The 24017-nt window shown below is 40.3% G+C and overlaps 1 protein-coding gene across 1 annotated transcript; it reads left to right on the top strand.

The window, feature by feature from the left end:
• The first annotated feature begins 323 nt into the window (after window positions 1-323).
• LOC134527375 (uncharacterized) lies at window positions 324-23500 on the top strand. Its single transcript, XM_063360009.1, has 5 exons — window positions 324-359; window positions 1677-1780; window positions 2592-2626; window positions 14690-14839; window positions 23009-23500. The coding sequence occupies exons 1-5, from the start codon at window positions 324-326 to the stop codon at window positions 23461-23463; spliced, it is 780 nt and encodes a 259-aa protein (XP_063216079.1). The 3' UTR covers window positions 23464-23500.
• Window positions 23501-24017: the final 517 nt, after the last annotated feature.

The raw sequence follows: 24017 nt of genomic DNA, 5'->3' as shown, positions 1-24017 counted from the left end.
ATGTAGTTGAAGAATTCCACCTTTGAGAGGTATGCCTTTATCTCTTTCAAATCTTGTAGTAAGAGACATAATTATAGAATCCATGTACGGATTGTAAATTGCAACTTTGAAATAGTCTTCAGGTGATGAGCACTGGACATTCACGTTACATCTGTGGGTCTGTCTTCCAGCCAATATTGGGATTTTTATATCTATGTCAAGCTCATTACAGTCTTCTTTTACTGCCTCGAAAATGGTTTTGAATTCGTCATTGCTTTCTCTCTGCTTTTGAAATTTTTCTAGCAGGTCAGTATTGATGTATCTGTCACCACACAAAAGTTAACATGATGCAGTGCGTGGTGCAGCTGTGGTTAGTGGCTGTGAGGTCACTTTATATCACTCGTGCAATGAGGCAAGTTATGGAATGTTAAAAAAATAATAAATAAGGGGAACGCAGGGGAGGGCAGAGGGCGGACGGCAGTCATTGTTTTTACTATTTAATATTATATATATTCCGTTCAATAAATTATAACATGTATCTTCAGGGGGTGGGGTGTTTAAAATTTTATGAAGATAACGTTTTTACGAATGCAATCCAAGCGACCGTGAGCGTACGTAAAATCGGGATTCCAGTGTGAATTGCTTCCGAGTCTACTGAAGGTAGCGGAATCCTTATCCTTTTAAACACTTTTGAAGGAAAAAATAAAGTTTTCCTCTAAGTTCAAAATTCCAACATAAATTTTACGTTGTAAACTTTTCTGAACAATAATTCTTATTTGAGTAACTTTAATGGTGTAAGCTTACCTTAAAAATTATTGTGTATTTTCTGAGCGGATGTGATGAATGAGGAAAACTAAGAAGCACTACATAATAACAATGGTTTTTATCTTTACACTTTTCACTTATTTATTTACAATTAAGTTATTTATACTGACTGAATACACTAAACTAAATCTAGACCAGATGCATAAAACTGTAGATCTAAAGACTATTGAAAAATCTCTGTTTTGAGATGTTATTTGTGAACATACACATTATTATGACGAAAAAGTAGCAAAACATTTCGCCGTCTGCAAGCACATGTCAATTGTCGCGTCGTCTAACTCTGACTGGTCTAAATCTGTTGTGTTGTGTTATCGAGTGAGCTTGGGCAGGATTACGAAGGGGAATGACTCGCCACGGGCGTTGCGCTTGAACAGCGTTTTCTCCCTGTACACAACACCTTATATCGCAGCAGCAGAAACTAATGCTTGAACTAACAAAAAATGAAGTAGACATGTAAAAAACGATATAAAATAATAGATTCGTGTTGAACCACTTCTACATAATACCGAATTTAAATAATTTTCTTTAAAGTAAAACACCTGACTACACTATATATTTTTTCCTTCCCTGAAAGCTAGGGGGGGGCCACGGCCCCCCCCTGCCCCCGGGTATGGGCGCCCTTGACTGCTTCCCACGCGGGCCTCCATGCCTTCCGGGGAGGCCCGCCTCCCAGCGGAGTGGGCTAGCTGCCGCCCGGGAGGGCGAGGAGGTTGCGAGCCACCCTGTGGCCGGTAACCTCGCCTCACGGTCGCCTAGCAACAGGAGGGGGGAGGAGGTGGTGTGGGTTGGGGAGGGGGCAGCCCACCCACCCACTCCCCCTCCCACTCCTTCAACCCGGGCGGAGGACTTTTTTTTCCCGCCTCCCCTCCCAGCCGGGGCTGGGTGGTGTGATCGCCCGACCAGTCGCCCCCGAGACGACGCGCAGGGCTGCAGGTGACATGGGCGCCGCCAGGCGGCCCAAGCAGCGCTCCGCCAGGTAACATCCTCCCCCCTGCCCGCCCTCCCTCGGGCCCACCCGGCCTTCCTTCCGCGAGTCGGCAGTCCCTTTCCCGCCGCCGGCAGTGGCTTCTCTCGCACACGGCGCGGGCCAGATGTGGTCTGGACTGGAGGCAACACTCAGCGCCAGTCTCAGAGGAGCAGACGACCGCTTTGGATACGGCGATAAAGAGTTAAAGCCGGAATGACACTAGCCCATCGCCTCCGTCCGTCACTCATTCGTCCGTCCATCACTCCTTCGTCCGTCCGTCAATCGTCCGTCCACGTCACGCAGCCAGCCTAACGATTTATAGTGTAACTTCATCCTCCGTCAGAAGATTTTCAAAAATCAGTGCTGCCAACAATCCATGTTTTTCTCGTTCTTAAAATTCGCAGTTTAATTTCGCGTTAGGTTAGAATACAAATGAGTAGAACTTTAGGCTGCTTCTGTGATTGGAGCATAGTTTAATAGAACTCTGAGCCAATGAATACAGGTTTCGCGAGCCAGTAGCCAATGTGCAGGTGTAATTTTCCGGAGTACATAGTATCGCGGAGTCTACCCACGATGTAATAGAAACCGCGAAATGTTTCCAGTCCTTAACGTATGTCGTGTTTCTTTACGTATTGTATTAGCATATCCTCGGAAATACTCAAAAGTCATGAATTAATTATTTGGTTTTAACAACCGCAAGTCACGTGTAATTCTGGTCTTGCTGAGGATCATCGGAGTCAATGAAACAGGTGCAGCTGGCCAGTGACATCAGCTGTGTCGGTGGGAAAGGGAACACCGCCCACTTGTTTGGGTCTCGCAGGCCGGACTCGTCCTACCGAGAGGTTGCGTCTCGCGGTAAGCCAGAGGCGTCGGGACCTCTGACTAGCTGCTAGGGTCGAACCGGCGACCCTCGTCGCGTGGGCTCCACGCCTTATGGCCAGTTGCACCATTAAAGGTGGGCATCGATGTGTTGCAAACGACCGTCACGTAGCCCCATTGCGTAACCAAAATGTGCATGTGTGGACGGGACTCGTAGCGTTGCGTGTCAGAACTTACCACGAAGATACGCAGTGGGCTCGATCCATTATTTGTCGGTCCTTTCCCCGTCACATCAGAGGAAGTTACGGCTCGACGAAAGAACCAGTTTGGACGGGTGGCGTGTCGTTCTTCTTCATTTATAGTCCCAATCGAAGACAGCAAAAATTCGAATTCGGTCGGATGCATTCTCGCAAAGTTCTTGTACAGTACACTCACTGCCTGAAACTTCAAATCAGCCAACAAACTCGAACCACCGGACAGCTACCGTAAATACTTTTGACTTTCTCTTTTTTCTTCTTTTAAGCGTGAGGTGTATAGGAATGAAGGCCACCGCTGCAAGTTAATCTGCGCTCATGGTTACTGATGAACAACCCTTCTGATGTATCTACGGGACGTAACATTTTATTTATTTTTTGACACGGATACGTTGTAACGGATTAATGGCAAGGTGGGAATTCCAACATCATTGCACCGTGACTTGTGACAGGGTTATACGTAATGATGACACGCAACGGATAACGTGCAACATATGGACACCCACCTTTTGCACCATGTGTCGAGAGCGCTGAAGGAACATCAATGGGAACTTCGATGTGAACCGCCTCGCTGGTCGGTTCACAGCAATGATCTCGGATTGACACTTCGCTAGGAGGCATGGTTGCATTTTCACGGACTTTATGCACGTTGATTTAATATGACGTAAATATTATAGCATTATTTACTAAATTTCAGATCATAAATATAACTCATAACAAACTTTTATTTATTAATATTAAAACCTCTTCTCATGCCAAATACCCATATTTTAAATGTTCTAAAAGCTTGTTATTTTAGTTTAATGTTTTAATGTAATATTTCGTCATGATTACTTTTAATATTAAATAGAAGCTTTTTTTAGTCAAAACCTATTCATATTTCCGAATGATTCGTTTTGTATTAACTTTTGAATACCAGTATGTGTTTTCAGTCGTTATTAAAATTCAAAAACTGAGGCAGCGACTATATGTGCTTATACAGGTATATTGTGGCAATCACATCAAACGTTTGTCCACCGTGTTACAATAGATTGTAGCGACTTCATATCGTTCCAGCCTACCAATAGAAATGCACCTAACATTTCTTCGACACTGCTGCGGCCTCCTATTGCAGATTGGAAATGTACGGACTATAGTTCTTTGTGATGGTGCAACGTTTAGAAGAATGATCGTTAGATCATTCTTGGGCTAAGATCATTAGATCGCGGATCGAAGAGTAGATGGTGCAACTGGCCATTAGCGATCAAGGTCACTCAAGACTCTAGTGGCTCCAGGAAGGTTTTGATACCTGCCCAGAGATGTGTATTGGTGCTAGGGATTTAGGAGCAGGTATTTTTAGCGAAGAATAAAAAATCTCACCACTCATTAGACTGCAATTAGGTAGGCCCGCACCAGAGGTTACTTGATTGTGATTGGTGACCGTCTGAAAGAGAAGCCAACACTTATTAGGTCAGGTCATTCAGGACACTGTGCGTCTATTGCCGTCAGTGGGCCTGTACCTGGGCGAAACTTGACGAGTCAGGAAACACAGACGATGCTACAGTGTTTAGAACACACTACTCGCATGGGCGTAGATCCGGTGGAGAGGGGAGCGGTAAGAGGGAGCAAGTGGACCCTCCCCCCCTCCCTACCACCGCTTCTTACTGGCAAAAGTGTAACTTTACTGTGAAACGGGTTTAATGTCAAAACTTTGTTTTATTAAAATTTTCTTATAGTTTTCTGCTTATTTCATGCATGCAGGCCAAAATATGGGCAGTATACAACAAGCAAGCACCGTAACCCCATGCGCCAAACTTACGAGCCGCGTCTCCCTTCCTCCCCCCCCCCCCGCCCCCCGAAAGAAAATCTACGTTTCCCCCTTGCGAATCCTACAGATTTGCGCCCCTGCACTAATACATGGCACTACGAACAACTGCTGGACTTAAACCCGCGACACTCGCGTCAGTAACCACATTTGAGTCGGTGGGGCGGGGTGGTAAGTACGAAGCTCGCCGGAGCTTCCAGTGCGGTGTCGCCTCTAAGAGCAAGGCAGTGTACCGGCGGGCAGTCCTCTCGTCGTGCGTTGCGTGGTGACGCATCGATAAACACGCTAAACTCGCCGCTCGGCGGACCTGGGTTCGAACTGCTGGGCATGCAGGACGGGTTATAAAATATGTTGGATGCAATACACCAATCAAAGACGTGCCTAGAGCGAGAACGGAAATGACATACTTTTCCGTCACGACGAATCTTTAAAATGGCGTAAAACACATGGTCGTTTAAGGAGATTATAAAAGTGAAATAACTAAAATAATGATAATAAGATTATCGTACGTGAAATAATTTTATGTGTGAACAATAAATTATAAATTATGTTTTTAAAACATTAAAAATTCACATTAAAATGTATTTTAATATGTAACTAGTATTATTGTTAGTCGGAGTTATACATGTTTAAAAATTTAAAAACGCACAATGAAAGGTCTGAGATAGCTCAGACCGAAAAAAAACTTTGATGGTGTGAAATGATTGAAAATATATTTGAGATTATCTATCCAGATGTATTTTTTGGAGAAAATTGGAAGCCATTTGCTGTCCAATACAACCCCCCCCCCCCCCCTCTTTCCCTCCGCCGAATAATTGACAATGTAACAGTACTTAAAATACCAGCCATGGACTATTCAACAACTGCATCAGCACAAAAAAAATTTCAGTAATATTACGTTCGGATTCTTACCTTGGCATTTATGCTTTATTTTTCGTAAGAAATACTCAGTAATATCCCGGAAAACGTATTTCATATGTGCAAAAATAACCATAGCCATGTGTCGTACAAATTTAATATCTTCCTTTGTAGTATTGCAAACTATTTCTGGGAATCTGGTTTCCAAAGGAATATTTTACTAACGTACGTATTTTTTCATTCCTGCTGTGTATGGCCATTAGATACTAACTATAACCATCAATGTTTACAAGCAATTTTCAATATGATTATTTGAGAGAAATATGTTTAATCCAATTTGAACGTTTATTCGGAAAGAATATCACTGAGTGTGAACACATTTCAAAAATTTCACTGATTTTAGTTAAAAATAATAATAATAATTTTATATTTCATGCGCCAGCTTAACCATCTTTCGAAAACAAAATTCTGAGACTGATTTCACTAACGTCACATCCACGACACGATGAAACATATGATCTTTCTAATCGGAAAGTCCGTTACACTGACGTCACAGATCATTCAAAGTAACTAGCTAGGAAATTGTGTTAGTTGCGTCGCATTCATCACGTCGCGTTCATCGCGTCGCGCCCGCCGCGCTACTTTAATTCCAGTATCAAAGTCCCTAAACACCGCGCTGTCGAAATCACCCACCATTTTGACTTGTTGGGTTGTCGCTAAAAAATCTCTGACTGTATGGAAGAAATAATTCTAAAAAAATTTTTTTTCGCACAGAAAAAAATATCTGTACCTACAAAAGATTCTTTAGAAACAATTTGCCAAGAAATAGTTCGTAATACTACAAGGAAGATATTGTACATTTGTACAACACATGGCTATGGTTGGTATTGCATTTATGAAATACGTTTGTCAAGATAATGCTGAGTATTTCTTGCGAAAATTGGCACATAATTTGATATTTTAATTTGAGTTTCAGTCAAGCATAATTTTTTTAGACCATGGAAAATATAATGGAATATTCAATAACTTCACTTTATTTTGTATTATTATGCTTATTAAGGCGTGCAGTTAATACTGGAAAGCTATTCAGGGAACGGTTTACAAATAACTTTAATTATAGAGGATACTGGGACAACACAAGGCATAAATGTCCGGGTAAGAATCTGAACTCAGTATCACTGCGAATACTATTTTGTAGTGATACAGTAAGTTGTCACGTAAATGTTCAAATTAAGAATATATTTAGTTACACGCGAATATTTATGTTCCATTTACAAAAACCATCAACACAGCGCAGAAGCAATCTTGCAGGTATTATGCTGGAATCATAATAGCGCCAAGGCCTCGATACGATATACGCGAATATTTTTCTAACCAATCACGTTCGACACACCCGTCACGTCAGCGCGACATGCATGGCGGACGCGACAGAGACTTCCGGATTAGTAATATTTCCTGTTTCCATCATGTCGGGGGCTGAAACTGAAAGAATGTCAGATTTTTGCTTTCGAAAGAAGTTCAAAAGGTTACGTAATGCTATTATTATTATTACTTTTTTTTTTACGTTTTGCTTACCAAATTTAATTGCGAAATCTCTAAACTGTGTTCACGTATAGTGATATATATATATATATATATATATATATATATATATATATATATATATATTTCAGTTTTAGTTAAGCAAAAATTATATTCGTGAAAATATTTGCCTGAGTTTATAAATATATCCGATTATGTGTAGCATAGGCGTACTCATGGCAAACAAAAATGTAAAAAAACATAAGCGATGTCTATACAGTGAAACAGGCGTAGAAATCGTCCTAAAGGGCAGTATCTAAAATTATTATACTTCTATAAATTAGTGTTTTGCTAGTTATTCTAAATAAATTCTCATCCTCTAAACAAGTGTTTATTTATGGGTTTTATGAACTTAAAGGCCAAATTATATTTCAATTCTAGCATCAACACAGAGAATGAAATTGTGTGGGATAATGTTTGAAATTAAAGTTTTGTGTGGCCTTTTTCGTTAAATTATTCTTATGATATCGTTCGTACAACTGTAAAAAAAAAAACCTCCTGCTGCATGAATTGGTGTTTGAATTTGTGTGACTGGTATTAATGTAATGCTACGTTTTATTTAAACGGTCAACGTGTGATGTGATGTTAATATATGCCTATAAATTAGTTTCTAGTTGGAGTTTGTAAAGTTTAACTCTTGTTTTTGAACATTTAACTAGCTCCTAAGTTTGTTTTTCAGCATATTACCAATTTTATATTTTATCTTCAACTCTTATCTTCGTTCTGTTAAGTTGAAATGCCATGTAAATTAATTTACAAATTAGTTTAAACGAAATATTTTCCCCTTAACTTCTCGCCCACAAAAAAAAAGTCAAATAGATAAATAAAGAGCGGCCGGGAATATTAACAGGCGAACAGTCGTACCAACTGCACAGTTGACGTCTGCCGCAGTTTGCTTGTCCAGACCCTACCGCGGCAAGGCGGTGCCTCAGACTCGGCAGTTGACAGCAGTTGCGGGCCCTGCGGTCCGACCGCCAGACCAGGGACTGCCGAGAGTTCACAGGGATGGCTCAGAGCAGTTGCTCAATGAAGCGATCCCAGGACAACAGGGGCCGAGTGCGCGCCGTCTTCAGTCATGGTTTCTAGATTACTTTACGTATTTGAGGGGGTTTGGGGAACATGACTACTAGCTCCGAAGAGGTGTGCAGATTAAATGGGCCAGAGGCAAAGTGACTATTAGGTCATATTGCTAACTCGAGTCGCCTAGGCGGTGGTAAGTTACTCTACAGCGTGGGTTTGCCAGCCCTTCTGGGGTGAATTGTATGAGTTAAATTGGTTTCCGAGCAGAGGACATGTTCTGCTCGTGTGTTGATTTATTTTATTTAGTTTTAAAGCTTGTTTAGACTTAGGGTTGGAATAGAATTTAGTGGGTTCTGTTTGCTAGATGTATATTTACGTACGAGGTTCCCAAAACCGTGGGCCACTGACCCCTTCCCTATACCAGGAGCAGAGGCTAGGCCTGCGGAGGGGACAAGTCCTTTCGACCCACGGCTGGCTCGGGATGTACCTGGGCGATGCAGCGCTGCAGCCAGAATCTCTGCCATCTCTTAGTTTGCACTATAGATTAAATGTCCTCCACTGTTGCCAGGTTGATACTTGCCGGCTTGTTAAATTTAACAGTTTTACTTTGTATACCATCGTTACCATTAGTTACTGCAAGTTTTTAATATACTTTTAAGTTGTATAAGCTCTAATCACCAATTACTTCTCATTTCACAGGAGAAACTATTTGTAGTAGTCGGTCAGTATTATTAACAAGGTATTCCATTAAATTATGTTCTATGCTCTTAACAAAGTCAATTTTTTATATTAAATTATATAAAATAAATATTTTTTGATAAAAACTGTTAAAACCAAGATGGCATCTTACAGTTAAGTAACGTCTCCTTGTAAGTAAAAAGCGTTTATGATCAGATGGCGCTCTTGATGGAAAACAAGAAATTATATTTCCAAAATTCTTATTCTAAATTTTCCTTTACAAAATACAATGTTTCAGACATTAAAGTAATCTTTATTACATTATAAAATGGTGTCTATAACGTTTGTGCTAAATGACCTGTATCTGGCAATAAAACACGCCGAAATGAGGGCAGTACTAGTGGTAGATTTCGTGCATTTGAAAGAGAGAGTAAAGGGCCATTGCAAACAAAGGATGAGACACGCTATAAAAGCGGTAACAAGCCATGCAAGTGTTGGAAACGTGGCTCGAAAATAATGTTTGGTAAGTATCTGGTGAGAATGTTTGTGACCCAGCAATGAGTGCATGAGCGCCATTGTGATTTATTTACAGGAAATATCCCTTGATTAATAGTGAGATCGAGTCTTAAAAGGCCCGTTCTACAATTGCACGGAAACGTAAAAAAATGGCAATCAATGAGTCTGCATTTAAGGGTTATGAAATATTAATTTAATTAAAAAAATATATGCTTCGAGATCACAGCATGGGCAGAATTAACCTAAATAATAAAAATAAATTACAAAGTAATAATATAACACTAGATATTCAAGTACCTGAAACATTTTTTAACGTACTTAGATCACAAACAAACGTGGCCACCACCGCAGCCAAGTACTCGGCTCCTATTGGTCGCACGGAGCAACGTACACGGTTTCAATCGCGTTGTTTTTGCTGAAGCTATGTGCACCGTGTGCAGTGGCGTAGCCAGGATTTGTGTATGGGGGGGGAGGGGGGGTGTTAAGAAGCATGTCCCCCCCCCTTAATAAAGCGGGTGGTCCGGGGGTCCTCCCCCGGGAAAATTTTGATTTTAAGGTGTAAAATAGTGCTATTTTAGCAGTTTTCGGTAGGTACTTAAATTTAAATATTGTAATGGTAAAAATTTTATTAATTTTAATAATTTTAATATGTAATTTGTTTGAGTGATGAATAAGAAATTAATTAAAGATTTGGCGCTAGGGGGGGGGGGGGGCAGTTTGAACCCAACCCCCCCCCCCCTCCCCCTGGCTACGCCCCTGACCGTGTGTGCAGGGTAGGCGGGGCCCGTAACAGCTAGCACCGCCACTGTTGCTGTATGTGTTTTTTTTTTTAAATGTGGAACATCTCAGCTCTCGGTACACGGCATTTCATGTGAGTGATTTTGTGAATGGAACGGAAATGTGTAACCACGGTGCTGCCATCTGTGAAGGATAGCACTGAAGAAAGTTAACCAAGTCAAAGGGAAACTTTATAGTATTAACTTTTTAATTAATTTTAACAAGATGGCCCGTATTTTGATAAAAATTCCTTGTCATAAATCAGGTATGAAGTCGAGGTTAGGTAATTTTTCAAGTCTTTTCCGCTTTTATCGGAGTCGTTTCATTATATACCTAGTTTGACATTTCGGCCTGCAAATATAATGATTCGATAGTCGACGTAGTTGCTCGGGCAGCGAATTCCAGCGGTGGTTGCAGAAACTACGAGTGATTCGCGATCAGAAATATAGTTGAAAACACATTTTGCGTATCTTTATCAAGCTCCGCATTATTTGAAAGAATCCTACGTTCAATTTCGTGCCCCAATTTCGTATTATAAGAGTATTTGCAACACAAGAACACGTTATTTTGCTTTTTACCGAGGTTAGATGTTACACATCTCTAACGCTTACTTAAAAGATTCGCTCGCATTTTTTTTAAACATATTTATACAATTCGAAGTGCAAGTGTTGGTTATGAACTATGGCCACGGCTATGTCTGAGTTCAAAATGAGAACTACTAGTCATTAAGCCAAATGCACAATTGATAAATAAAGAATTAAATAATGGACACAAGCTAAAATATTAGTTATGTTTATTTTTTATTCAAAATAACGTATGTCCAATTTCCTGTTAGGTATTATGATCATGAACGCACCACAGTCGCGCACAGTGCGCGTAAGGAGATGTTACATTTTTCTATGATATTGTTACGAAGCGTGCTGGAAGCAGGGCTGCGCTGCGAGCCAGGTACCTGCTAGTCAGTCCGCCGAGCCAGTGGCTATCGGGCGGTGTGGCGGGCCCGCGCGGCCACTGACGTCACGCGCGCATATCGCTGGGGATTAGGGCGACCCGACCTCGCCACTCCCCTGCCCTCGCGACCGCCTTATTCGGCGCCGTCATCTATCCCTGAGTGGCCAGGGAATTCCGCGGGCTTACGGAGGCCGCCGCGTGGAGTGGCGTAAATTACGCACCGCTGTTCTGGATGCTTCGAGCGTCGTGTCGGCCCGGGATGATGCGAAACGTCACAAACACTCCAGTTCGTTCCAGAAGGACGGCCTACGGGTATAAAGGAGGTGGCGACGCCGGCCTCAGCGGGAGTTCCAACAGGCGAGTTGAGTGAAGTGCGAGTTCGGCGAGCAGCCCGTGTGTTGACTGAGTAGCGCGAGACTGTGTGTGCGGACAGGCGCGAGGCAAGGGGCGAACCACAGTTGAACCTAGCTCCAGTGAGGAGTGCGAACTCTGGACTTAACAGATATTTTGTTATTTGTGAAAGGACATTAAGTGTGGTTATTATATTAGTAGCAAATAAAACTGTATAAAATTATTTAATTGGGCTTTCCTTACGAACCAGTGTCCCCACATTTTTGTCATAAGTGGGATAGCCCTAATTAATAGATTTAGGATTCAGTTATACAATTGAAATATATAACAAATTTAGTTATCGAAAATTCAGTTATTCGAAAATTCAGTTATTTGAAAATTACATTTTTTGTAAGAATTTTAGTTAGTGTTAGTTTGAGTGTCATGAAGTTATTGTTAGTTTTTAGTAGAAGTTGAGGTTACCTCATTGGTAATAAAAAATTGAGTATAGCTAATAAAATAGTGATATTGATAGACAATTGAGTATATATGGACAAGGAAGATGGCCGTCGACGAACTTAAAAACATAATGGCTTTCTTGGCCGAAATGAAGATGAAATCAGGGGACTGAAAAGTGACCAAAAGGAGATGAAGAATGGCTTAGAGGAGATAAAGAATTAAATGAAGGGTGGCAAAGAAGAAATGAATAGTGGAATTAAGAACTTCCCAGAGGAGATGAATGGCCAAGAGGAGATGAAGAATGAAATGAAAACTAGCCAAGAGGGTGAAGAATGGGCAAGAAGAAATAAAGATTGAAATGAAGAAGTACCAAGAGGAGATGAATAATGAAATTAGGAACAGCCTAGAAGTGAAGAATGCAGTGAAGAGTGAAATTGACGAATGAATTTATACCTAGAAGGGAGATGTACACCAAACTTCGTGTGGTGAACGCTAAACGTCTGCGCCGACTCGTCACCTGCTTCCCGCGGAGCGTTTGAACGTCACTATGCCCCCCCCCCCCCCCCGAAGCCCACCAAATTCAAATTTGCAGGCTACTGATCACGCCAGTAACTTTACAGGGTTATTTTTTCAGACATACCTATGTTCCATAACTAAAGTTTCTTGTTTTAGAATTCCCTGCCACTCATTAAATCAATGCCTCTAAATTTGCAAACATACTATAAATAGGTCGTCTTTATGTGTGTATGTTATACATATAAAGAACATATATAACATATATAAAGACATAAAATAGCATATTTTGAACACACTTGCTCACCAAATGTCGACATGGTTATGTTGTTATCTGTAACAGTTTTATCATTATAAGTCAGTCAGTTTCGTCATTTTGTTCCGGTTTTAGTGCAAGTATTGCTATATCTTACGTAACTATATATTTTATTAAATAAAACATAGCCTATGTCAATTTGTAAAAATATAAATAATTCATGACAATAAAATTAATGTAATAGATTTAGCAGTTTTTAAGTTTACTTCTTACAAACAAACTAACTAGCGCACGATCTTCCTATAATATTGCTATATATTTAATAACATGCCTTCAAGTTTTTCGTCTAATTTTTTTTTATTTTCCTTAATGTCTATGTCTTAAGGATTGTATAGCCTATGTGCAAGTTATCATAGAATTTTTTTTATTTCCAAAAGAAAAATGGATTTGCACAGGCTCGTATTTTAGTTTAAAAAGTGAGATGTTACAAAATCCTATGAAATAAAAATTAATAAAAAAAGCCATATGAGTACTAAGACGCTATTAATAAATCAGAATTTTGTGCTTTTTACGCAGTCATTATAACATGCAGAGTGCTTCCTTGAATTCACAGGTGTAGGTTTTCAATAGGTCTCGAGTGGAAGGAAAGTAAACAATTGTGATATTTTAGCTGTAATAATAATGCCAGTTTTATTCAAATGCCGACTTTGAATAAACTAACAGAATATCTCAGCACGGACTACGTCACACTACAGTGGATTTCTGCCTCAGAGCTAACTGAGAGCCAACCATGAAAATTAATTCAATTTTTAAATTAAGTCACTCCAATTCTTATTCTGAGAATGAACATGTTGCCTAGGTTTATGTTTCCGTTTCCATGTGTATGTTCCATCAAGTGGTAATTTTTCCGTAACACGAAGAACTTTAACCCTTGATCCTCATGACATGATCATGTATATATTGATCCAGTAGTACATTATGCTTGCTGTGTTAATTAAGTACGGCGAAAGATCCTAGCCAATCAAAAACTAAAATTGCGTATCCAATTTATATAAAAGTTTTATAATTCATATTTTTATAATCAAAAATATTTTGGTAATTATACAACTTTTTATCACAAACAATTACAATTCCTATCATTATTGATGTGTAACATCTTAGCTCTCGGTATACGGAATTCTGTAGAAGTAATTTTGTAAATGGAACGGAAGTCGATTGGAACGGAAATGCGTAAACACGGTAGTACCATCTGTGGAAGTCTCAGAAATCTCAAAAAGATGGCGTACCCGCGTGATTCATCGGTATATATTGATTTCGTGAAGATCGCAGGAATTACAACGCGCATAGGTATTAAAAATAAAACTTTATAAAAGTACAACTATCCTTTAATACTTTATGTTATAATTAGCCATGTGCCTGATGGGATTTCCCCAATTTTAAAGCCCTATTTAACCCCCTTAGGAGACGAATTTTCAAAAATCCTTTCTTGTTGCTCGCCTACGTTATATAAGGAACTTCTATGCAAAATTCCATGCTTCTAGACCCATCTGTTTACGCGGTACGTTGTCGGTCAGTCACGATTTCCCAAACGTTCATTCCCTATTTAACCCCCTTAAGGGAAGAATTTTCAAAAATTCCTTTCTTAGTTCTCACCTATGTTATATATACCTATATGCAAAATTTCACGGTTCCAGACACAACGGTTATAGTTTAAGCTTTGCATTGCCTGTTAGTCAGTCAGTGTTAGAGTTTTAAGTAGATTTATAGTCATAAAAAGATATGACAACTTAAAAAATCGGTTAGAATCCTGACATTACAATTTTGACAACCCTTAGTTAATATTGAAATGTAGAGATAGCGCAGTATTCATAATACTGTAGACACACAACAAATTTTTGGCCTACATATAATTTATAATAAAATAAAACTTACTCCATATTCATCTTAGCTATATAAATCGGGGAAAAAATTATAAAATTATAATACGCTACTTTTTAATTTTTAAAAATAAACGTTTACTGTAAATATACAACTGGATACTCACTAAGGAACAATGACCCGTCAAGTTTCCATTGCACACGCGGTGTGTGTGTTGTCCGCAGGCCGGCGCGAGGCTGACACCCCAGCGGCCGGCGAGGCTGGCGACGGCCGCGCCCCGGGCATGGAGGCCCCGCTCGCCATGGACTGCTACGAGGACATGTTCAAGGAGATCACGAGGAAGCTGTACGGGGAGGACGACAACATGGCCGCAGGTACTCGCGCCTCCCCCTCCCTCGACCACCCAGTGCTGCCCCTTGCAACAACAATGTTTATGTGAAGATCCTCATTTTTCAATGAGGCGTTATTGTGTTGCAAAAACATGGCCGGTATTCCAAGGGTTGTGTGCTACACCTGTACCCTAACCGTATTCCCTAGTGCAAAATACCGCACCCAAATCCTTAGGTCACGGCCAATCCTTCACGTTTAGGAAACGGATTTTGGGATGGCATGCCAAGACGTTCAGGTAAGGTAGTTAATAAGCACTGCCTTGTTGGTATGCAACCGTAACCGAACTCGCAAGTCGTATTCCAGAATGCGTCCAAACCGATTTCCAGTAAAGAATCACGTCGGCAACCGTTTTAATAAACGGTGCCCTCCGCGAGGCTACTAGATACTGGTTCAAAGCATTCTAGCGGACATTTCGCAACCATCGATACAATTGTTACGGCACACAAATGAGAGATAGCAGCACCATCTCACAAAAAATACAAGCGCCTTTCTAATTTTATAAAGTAATTCTAAGTTGTGAATATTTCTTGTTATGACCACGAAAGTGTACAAAATGTATTCCAACATAGTTTCCCTATCATAAAGTTTCATTTGGCACACCAACACACTTTACGTCCCCCTATGAACACAAAAATTACTATATATGAGTTGATGGTGCCAGACGCAGGTCCGCCATCTGGACGAAATCAACGAAAAAGTGAGCTCTGCACATGAGCGGAATTTGGGCAACAGATTGACAACGGATAGAACAACAAAATACATTCCCTAAAAATAAGGAACTGGCCGTGTTCTTTCGTGCACTAGGAATCGGTTAGGGCAGGGTTTCCCAATCTTTTTCAGTCCGCGGCGCACATACATGTTTACTATTTTGTCTCGGCGCCCTAACATATTTGGCTCGTCGAAATAGATAGGTACAATGATATTAGTTAGGTAGATAAGCACAAAAATTAAAATATCCACATTATGAATCTTAACTGTATATTTATATTTATAAGAATATAAAATTAACACAAAAACATTCAAGAGAGACTTAAAAAAACAAAAATTAAATACAATAGCTACCTACCTAGACAATGTGATGGGTGAGCTTGGTTATTTCACACATTTTTTCAAAACGTGTAATAAGGTTTGACACTGCTACTCGCATTTCTTGCTCCACATTGATCTTTTAGCGATATTTGCTCTTGATTACAGGTACAGCTGAAAATCCAGCTTCGCACAAATAAGATGTTGCAAAAGGAATGAAAATTCTTATAGCTTTTGAAGCTAAAGTGGGATATTAATTTTGAGCCGATATCCAAAACTCCACCAAATCGGAACATGTGAATCTAGTTCTAAGGCTGCTGTCGCAAGAGAGTTCAATGAGACTTTCTTCTTCTTCCGATGTAAATTCTGGCGGAGCTTGTGCATGGAATGGGTCTTGGATCCACGCATATTTATCGACATCGTCTTCGGCAAAGTATTTTGTAAACCATTCAATGAGCTTCTAAAGGTGTTCCGTGAAACGGGTCATCAGGTCTTGTGAGACAACAAGCTCATTTGATGTCGCATTTTCATACAACTGCGAGAAACAATCTTGACGGCGATTTTCATTCATTTTTTGAATACAAAACTGCAGTTTTTTCTTAAACGCAGCGATCTTCTCCAGTAGTTTCAGAATGTGCATGTTGTTGCCTTGCAAAGACAGATTCAGATTGTTAAGTTTTTCAAATATGTCGCACAAATATGCTAGTTTTAGCAAAAAAATCTGGTTCAGCAAATTAATTGGAGTTTGCATGATGTCTTGTTTTAAAAAACTGTGAATTTCTTAATGTAATTCGAACACACGAATTACGACATTTCCACGGGAAAGCCATCGTGAATTGCAGTAATATATCAGTGCCGTATGTTCAGCTCCCATATCTATGCATAGTTTTTTGAAAAGTCTGACTTTTAGTGGTCTAGTTTTAATGTAGTTTACAGTGCCAATGACATGTTCTAATACTTGGTTTAATTCAGAACTCATCGGCTTTGACGCAAGCGCTTCTCTATGGATGATGCAATGGGTCCACACAGCATGCGAGGCTTTTTTTTTTTTACAAAGAAGCGCTTGTAATCCTCCGTACCTGCCAGACATTGATCGAGCACCATCTGTACATACACCAATGCATTTTTCCCAATTCAAACCATTTTCTGTAATAAACGTGTCAAGAATTTCAAACAAGTCATGAGCCTTTGCTTTTTCGGTAATGTTTTTTTTTTGCAGAATAAGAGTTCTTCGACAATAATATTGTCAGCCACAAAGCGTACGTAACAAATCAGATGTGCATCATTATTACTGTCAGTAGCCTCGTCAAGCTGCAGACCAAATTCCTTGCCTTTCATTTTTTCTATTAATTGCCGATTTAGATCCTCAGCTATGTCATGGATTATCCGACTGATAGTGTTGTTAGATAAGGGTACCTTAGAAATTAATTTTCCCGCCGATTCTCCTACCATAATATTCACCATGTCGAGAGCAGCCGGTAGTACAAGCTCTTCTGCAATAGTATGAGGATTTTTGCATTTCGCCACCCTGTATGCTACCTTGAAGGATGCTAACAGCGCGTTGTTAGGTACTGAGGCTTATTGAGTAAACATATTTTGTGGGGTTTTTTTTTAAATTTCGTCATTTCCTATTTAAAAAATCACGCAATTTTTCAACCATAGCCGGGTGAATGGTTTCGAGATGTCGCTTTAACTTACTTGGAAGCATACTTACGGTTGATAAAATTTTCAAACTGAGCACACACTGTGGTCTTTCTTCATTGTTTACTTCTATTGAGGTAAAGCCGCAGTCCAAATAGCTATCATCGTATTTGCGATATTTCCGGTTTTTTTTTACTTCCCACGCCATTGGTAGACGCATTATCAGTGTCCCTTTTACTACCGACTTGTTTATTTAATAAAAATCTATCCATTTTGACAAAACAAAAGACTTATGACGAAAACAAAACGAAACGGCACAATCAAAACTAAACGGGAGACGACGACGTCATCTCGTCTCGCTGCTTGCTTGTAACTAAACAAATGACCATTGTTTATTTTGTACCTGCGAACACTTAAGTTGAGGTTTCGGAGAATGGTCAGAGAATCGCTTCACGGCGCCCTTCTTAACTTTCTACGGCGCACCAGGGCGCCGCGGCGCACACTTTGGGAACCCCTGGGTTAGGATATAGGTGTAACATATTCAACACCTAAAACCTTATTTTTTTTTGTCTTGGAATACCGGCCTTGGGTTTCAATTGGTTGCCGATCTGTTGCCCAAATTCCGCGCATGCGTTGAGCTCATTTTTTCGTTGATTTCGTCCAGTTGGCAGACCCGCGTCGCCATTAAACTCGTATATAGACACTTTTGTGATCAACGAGGGATGTACCAAGCGTGTTGGTGTGCCAAATGAAACTTTATGATAGCGATACTATCCTGGGATACATTTTGTACACTTTAATGGTGTTACACTCTGCTCTGTACACTGGTGTAACGTAAATGTCTCCTTGGAAAAACTTTGGGTGACTGGTGGATCTTTTAGTTTCAAATACATAAATAACAAATGCAATTTCGTCTATATCTGTGAACCTATTAATTTTACTTTTATAGTTACTGGAAACTGAGCCAACAAAACATTATAACAATAAACATGATAAAGAAGTTCTTTGACATACATAATTTTACTAATGCATTATTCGTTAGCCATTACCTACAATGGTGACTAATACACAAATTGGGTTAATATTGGTTCGTATGGACGACCCTTTGTAAAAATATTACGAGATGACTTCCACCATAGTTAACAATACGAATAAACAATTAACAATATGAATAAACAATCTCAGGATTATAATGATTGGCACATCGTGTAATTAAAGTTCTCTAATTATCGCATTTTGGCACGCTGGAGGTCTAACGGAGAATTTGGAAATATGATGTTTGGTACTAGGTGGCCGAAGATGATGTTTCACGCTGTAGTTTGGACTACCAGGGTACCTTAGCAGTCCTGGGTTCAAGGACGGGAAAAAATCATGCGGTCGCCATGCTTGCTCCGGCTCTTGAACCCTGTCTGTGAACAAGCCAAATCAAACATTATAGACCTGGTTCACATACAGTCATTAAACGGGCAAAAATGCCCACAAAAATGGTGACGGTCGGGAAAGAGAAAGATTGTGGAAACTCACCAAAACAGCGTGTAGCTCATAGCACTCAGTACGTGTGCTCGCCGGGAGGTGAGCGAAGACGTTCCCGAACGAGCGCGGTTGACGTGGATGCGCTCATCATTGATAGAAATTATAATTTAGCAAAATATGACTATTTCTACATGGAACATAGGCTGACTATGGGAAAACATCCCTTTACAAGATGGCTACATTCTCGTATGATGGCAGAAGTGAAGTCTTGCTGTGGGCTGGCCGAGGATGTGAAGTGGTTAGTCTGATAGTGCATCGCGAAGTCCCTGCGTGGCGGGAAAGACTCTTAATTAAAACAGGCGCTTGCTTTCGAAATAAAGGGGGGACTTCGGCTTCCGGACCGAAAGGTTCTGAGGATTTCCGAGGGGGGTGGTCGAGAAATACTGACTTCGATATCTCTACATTGGTGTTAGAGGCCGATCGCAGCGCGACCTACTGAGGAGTGGCCGAACCAAGAAGAAATCGACTAGTGCATCTTTCGCACGAGGCTCCTTCAAAAGCATGGGGCTTATTGAGGAGACTTGTGCAGCGCTCTAGTGGCTTGGAAAAGAATTACAGGGAACTACTTGTGGCGTGAGTCGCCAGGGGGCAAGTGTTTAGCGGGCGTTCAAACACCCAGGGGAAATAACTCACAAAACCGCCACTAGAGGCCAGAGGTGGTACTTTTGGAGACCTATGGCTAGCCTTGACTTAGGCCGGGGTTAAGGACCGGTCACTGCTCTGGGCAGTGTTCCCAGGAAATGCTGGAGGGGGGGGGGGTGGTGGTGGTGGAAACTGCTACGATGGTGGAAAACTAACTCTACAGAGCCCGGAGACATGACTGAGGGTTTGGTAAAATGACTCATGATTATGCTTTGTAGTGCTCGCGTCAGGAGGGCTCTTAGAACCGAGCTGCTCTGATAGCTTGCAGGGCATAGCAGTTCTTGTCACGGCTACAGGGAGAATTACAGGCGAGGAGCGTGCATCAAAGAGGGGATAAGACGAGCCCACATTCTGGCTTGCAAAGACTCGGCAAAATTCAGATCTGGTGCTGGGAACGGATTGGAGAGATTAGCCTGGCAAAGATTAAGTGGGAGTGTGCAGAGAGCAGAAAAAGTTTAAGTCTTAGTTATAAAATTACTGGTAAAATTATGGTTCAAAACTCAAATTTAAAAATTGTGCCAAAAAATGCTTATTGGTGGAACAATGGTCTTAACAAGAAATAATCGCAACTTAAAAAGTACTTGAGAAAATTAGAAAAGAGTTTCTATTTTTATGGAACGGTACTGCTATCTCTCGTATTTTTGCCATAACAATTTATCCGATGGTTGTGAAATGTCCGCTAGAATAATTTTATACCTGTTTCTAGCCTCGCTCAGGACGTTTTTTAAAATGGTTTCCGATCTGTTTCCTTACTGGAATTCTGTTTGGCCACGTTCTGGAATATATCCCGCGAGTTAGGTTACTCTTGTATCCCAACAAGGCAGTGCTTATTTGCTACCTTACCCGAATGTTTTGGAATACCGCCCTCACTCTCTCTTGAATTTACGGAATTTTATATATATATATATATATATATATATATATATATATATATATATATATATATATAAAACAACTGAGCACTATATCTCTCTGATCTATATAGCAAATTAGAAGTATACAAGATGTTTAAAAATTCTTGCTACATACATGAGAGGGTGATAGAACACAACTAGGCAAGTCACCGCACAATGCCTTCTGGGAACTCAACCAGTGAAGCGCTTTCCAGTCAGTGATAAAAACATTCACTTACAAAGTCGCTCTTTGCTTACGAACACTGACAACACACATTAAGTTTTTACAAACACTGTTGACAGAACAATATTGGCAGAAGGCAGGAGTGGCCCCAGAATTTGTGGGGCCCTGGGCTATTTACGTTTGCGGGGTCTGATATTTTGGAGAGGTGCCTTACCACAGCCTCTGGAGAAAAGGCGTAAAAATTTAAAAATAGATTATTTTAAGCAACATATTTAAGTTAACCAGGACCTCAATTTTAAAGATAGTTTTGCTAAATTATTTGAAAGTTTAGAATATAATAATAAATAAAAGTACACATTTAACTCAATACACATGATTGAAGTGAAACTTCTTTGGCAATCCAAACCTCGACTCATAATTATCTTCTCTCTCTCTCTTTCTCTCTCTCTCTTTGTCTCTCTCTCTCTCTGGCATATAGGCAGAGAGAGAAGATAATTTTTAAATAAACTTGAATTAACAAAATTATTAAGTCAAAATAACTGTTCAGGATATCAATAATTATTGATCAATCACTAATGATTAATTAACAAACATTACTCACTGTTGGAATACTCACACCATAAAGAAAAACTGTGCTGTTTACTGTTTCTTCAAACAATTCTACCATTTGGAACATGCAAAATCTTTTAAATGAAATATGAAATTTAAACAGGTTGCGCTATCTATGCGGAAAATGCACGAACTGTCTTAACAGCATTCTCTAAGCTGCTGGTTGAACAAGGAGGTATGCGAGTGTGCTGGTAGTAAATATAAAATTCAAGGCATTCACAGCTGATTGTAATGGACACCTACATCTATTTTCTGAAACAAGCGCATGCGCACACTCTCTGTTTCATTCTTTCGTTCATCTATCTCTTTCGGTTCAATTTTTTTTTGGGAGGAGGCTGAATCATCGCACAAAGAAGAGAACGAAAAATAGCCCAGCAACATGTATACATAATTCTCTCTTTATATATATTTGGTGAAATACCTATTCTGGGTCCTCTTTGTGTCAAAAACGTTTCACAACAATGTTTACGAAAATGCATTAAAATTCGGCCTTGAAATTCCATTCTCATCACACCCAAAGAAGTTTCACTTCAAAAAATTCAGTTTAGCATCACTAAATCCTAAAAAAAATTGTGTTTACATTGTATAACTAATGATATTCTACAGATTAATGACAAAAATTTTATATTACTTATGCATTAGTAAAAGAAGTGCCGGCACGGAGCTCGGCTTGCCCGGCCTTGGACCCACCCCTAGCAGAAGGATGAGTAGACCATTGGTATGGAGAACTCTTAAATTTATGATACATGACACACTATATCGACAACTATGTGGTCAGCTATTGTACTGTTCTGTACTATTCTTATAATGTTTCAGGGAAAGGGTGGGAAGGAGACTAGTTCTGGACTCCACAGAGACAACCCTCGTGGCCCAGTGTCGGATCCAGGGAGACCAGGGACTAGATCCAACTAACCCCTCACATTTTTTTCCCATGCTCTAATAGAGATATGCTGATTAAGAAGTTTTATTCTATATTAAGTTGTTTATGTTTTATCAGGTAATTTTTTTTGCAAACACTACATATTTAATTTTTTTTCACTAGTAGGTACAATAGGCACTTACAAAATATAATTCGTGACTGTTTTACACACATATGCATAGAGCATACACACATATATTACCCATGCATGAGAATATCCAGCAAAAATGTATGAAGGGTCATTTTTCGGAGATAAACCTCATTACGGATGTAGTTCTTATCACTTCCCAAGGTTTATTAAAGAGTGACAAAGCCATGATTAGTCCCACAAAAGTGTTAATCATAGATACTTGTCTGACTTTGTACAGATAGGATTTTTTATCTCCTCATGCTTTGATGGCAAGGGGCCTTATTTAAGAGTTATTTCAAAAATTAAGTTTTGTTCATGCAATGTTTTTTATCTATTAGTTAATCATACTCCATGCCTATGAACCTTCTTAATATGCAATATGGTAGGTACTTTATTTGTGTTGTCTATATTTAGCCTTAGACTAGTTAGTCATTAATTATTAATTTCTTTGTTGGTTTTGTACATTATAAATTTGGGTGATGAGGAGGATGAAGTATGGTATTCCTATTTACAAATGGCTGGAGCAAGCCTGTTGTGAGAGAGTGACTCTAAGTGGTGGTGGTGTGCCATGCACAGCCAATGCCCGACCGCACGCCCCCACGTCAGAGTACGAGCACGGCGACGGCACTTTGGCCGCGTTCGGGCTGGCCGCGCTGATGCAGAACGGCTTCCAGTCGGCGACCGTGCCTCAGCCACATGCCCCCGCGCAGCCCGACCCGCGCGACCGCTGGGTGCAGAGCGACGAGGCGCTGCCCTGGACCGCGTCCAAGGTCGCCTCCTACAACCCCGCGCAGCGGGCGTTCCGCTGTGCCGACTGCGACAGCGTAGGCTCGCTGGCACGCGTTGCCGAGCACTGGCTGGGCACGCATGCCAACCTGCGTGTCTTCCAGTGCCCACGGTGCGCGTACTCGAGCGCGTGGGCACGTTGCGTGCGCATGCACCTCGCACGGCAGCATGGCATCACCGAGGACTCGCTGGGGCCGCTGCACAGGGAGAGCCCCGCGCTCCAGGAGGTCAGTGCCATAGTGTAGCAATCACGTAGATAGATTATAATTTTTTGCACACAACTCCAACATTAGCTATGTATTTGCCAATAAACCCATTGAAATAATTCGAGGTAAACAACAAAAATGTGCATTTGTTTACAAATGGCACTCGACCAATGCACTTTTATTTAATTTTCAAGATGTAAATTGATGCACTACATAATTTAATGCACTTATTATGAAATATCAAACATTAATGCATCAAACATTGCTGAGGCATTATATAATCTCAAAAACATCTACTTTGACAAATATTTATGAAAATTATAAAGCAGAATACCATCCAATGTTTGGGGCCATAAAGGCCTAAGGGGTTTTAAGCGTTCATGGAAGGCAAGCTCCAAAATGAAAGTGCTACAATTTTCTACATTCAGGAGAAATACTTTTGGTAGTACACCAATCCCTCACTTAGTAAATCTTCAAATTGTGAGAATTCATTTAGTGTAATGTTAATTTTACTGCCCCAGTCTTTAATAGCAGGTCTGTAAATTTCAGTTGGCACGAAATTGTCACAGGATAAAAAAAAAAGTCAGGCATGA

This window comes from Bacillus rossius, chromosome 1 (genome assembly GCF_032445375.1).
Source record: "Bacillus rossius redtenbacheri isolate Brsri chromosome 1, Brsri_v3, whole genome shotgun sequence".
NCBI classification, from domain to species: Eukaryota; Metazoa; Arthropoda; class Insecta; order Phasmatodea; family Bacillidae; genus Bacillus; species Bacillus rossius.
Note: the sequence above shows the minus strand (reverse complement) of the source record. Positions and strands in the feature narration are given on the sequence as shown.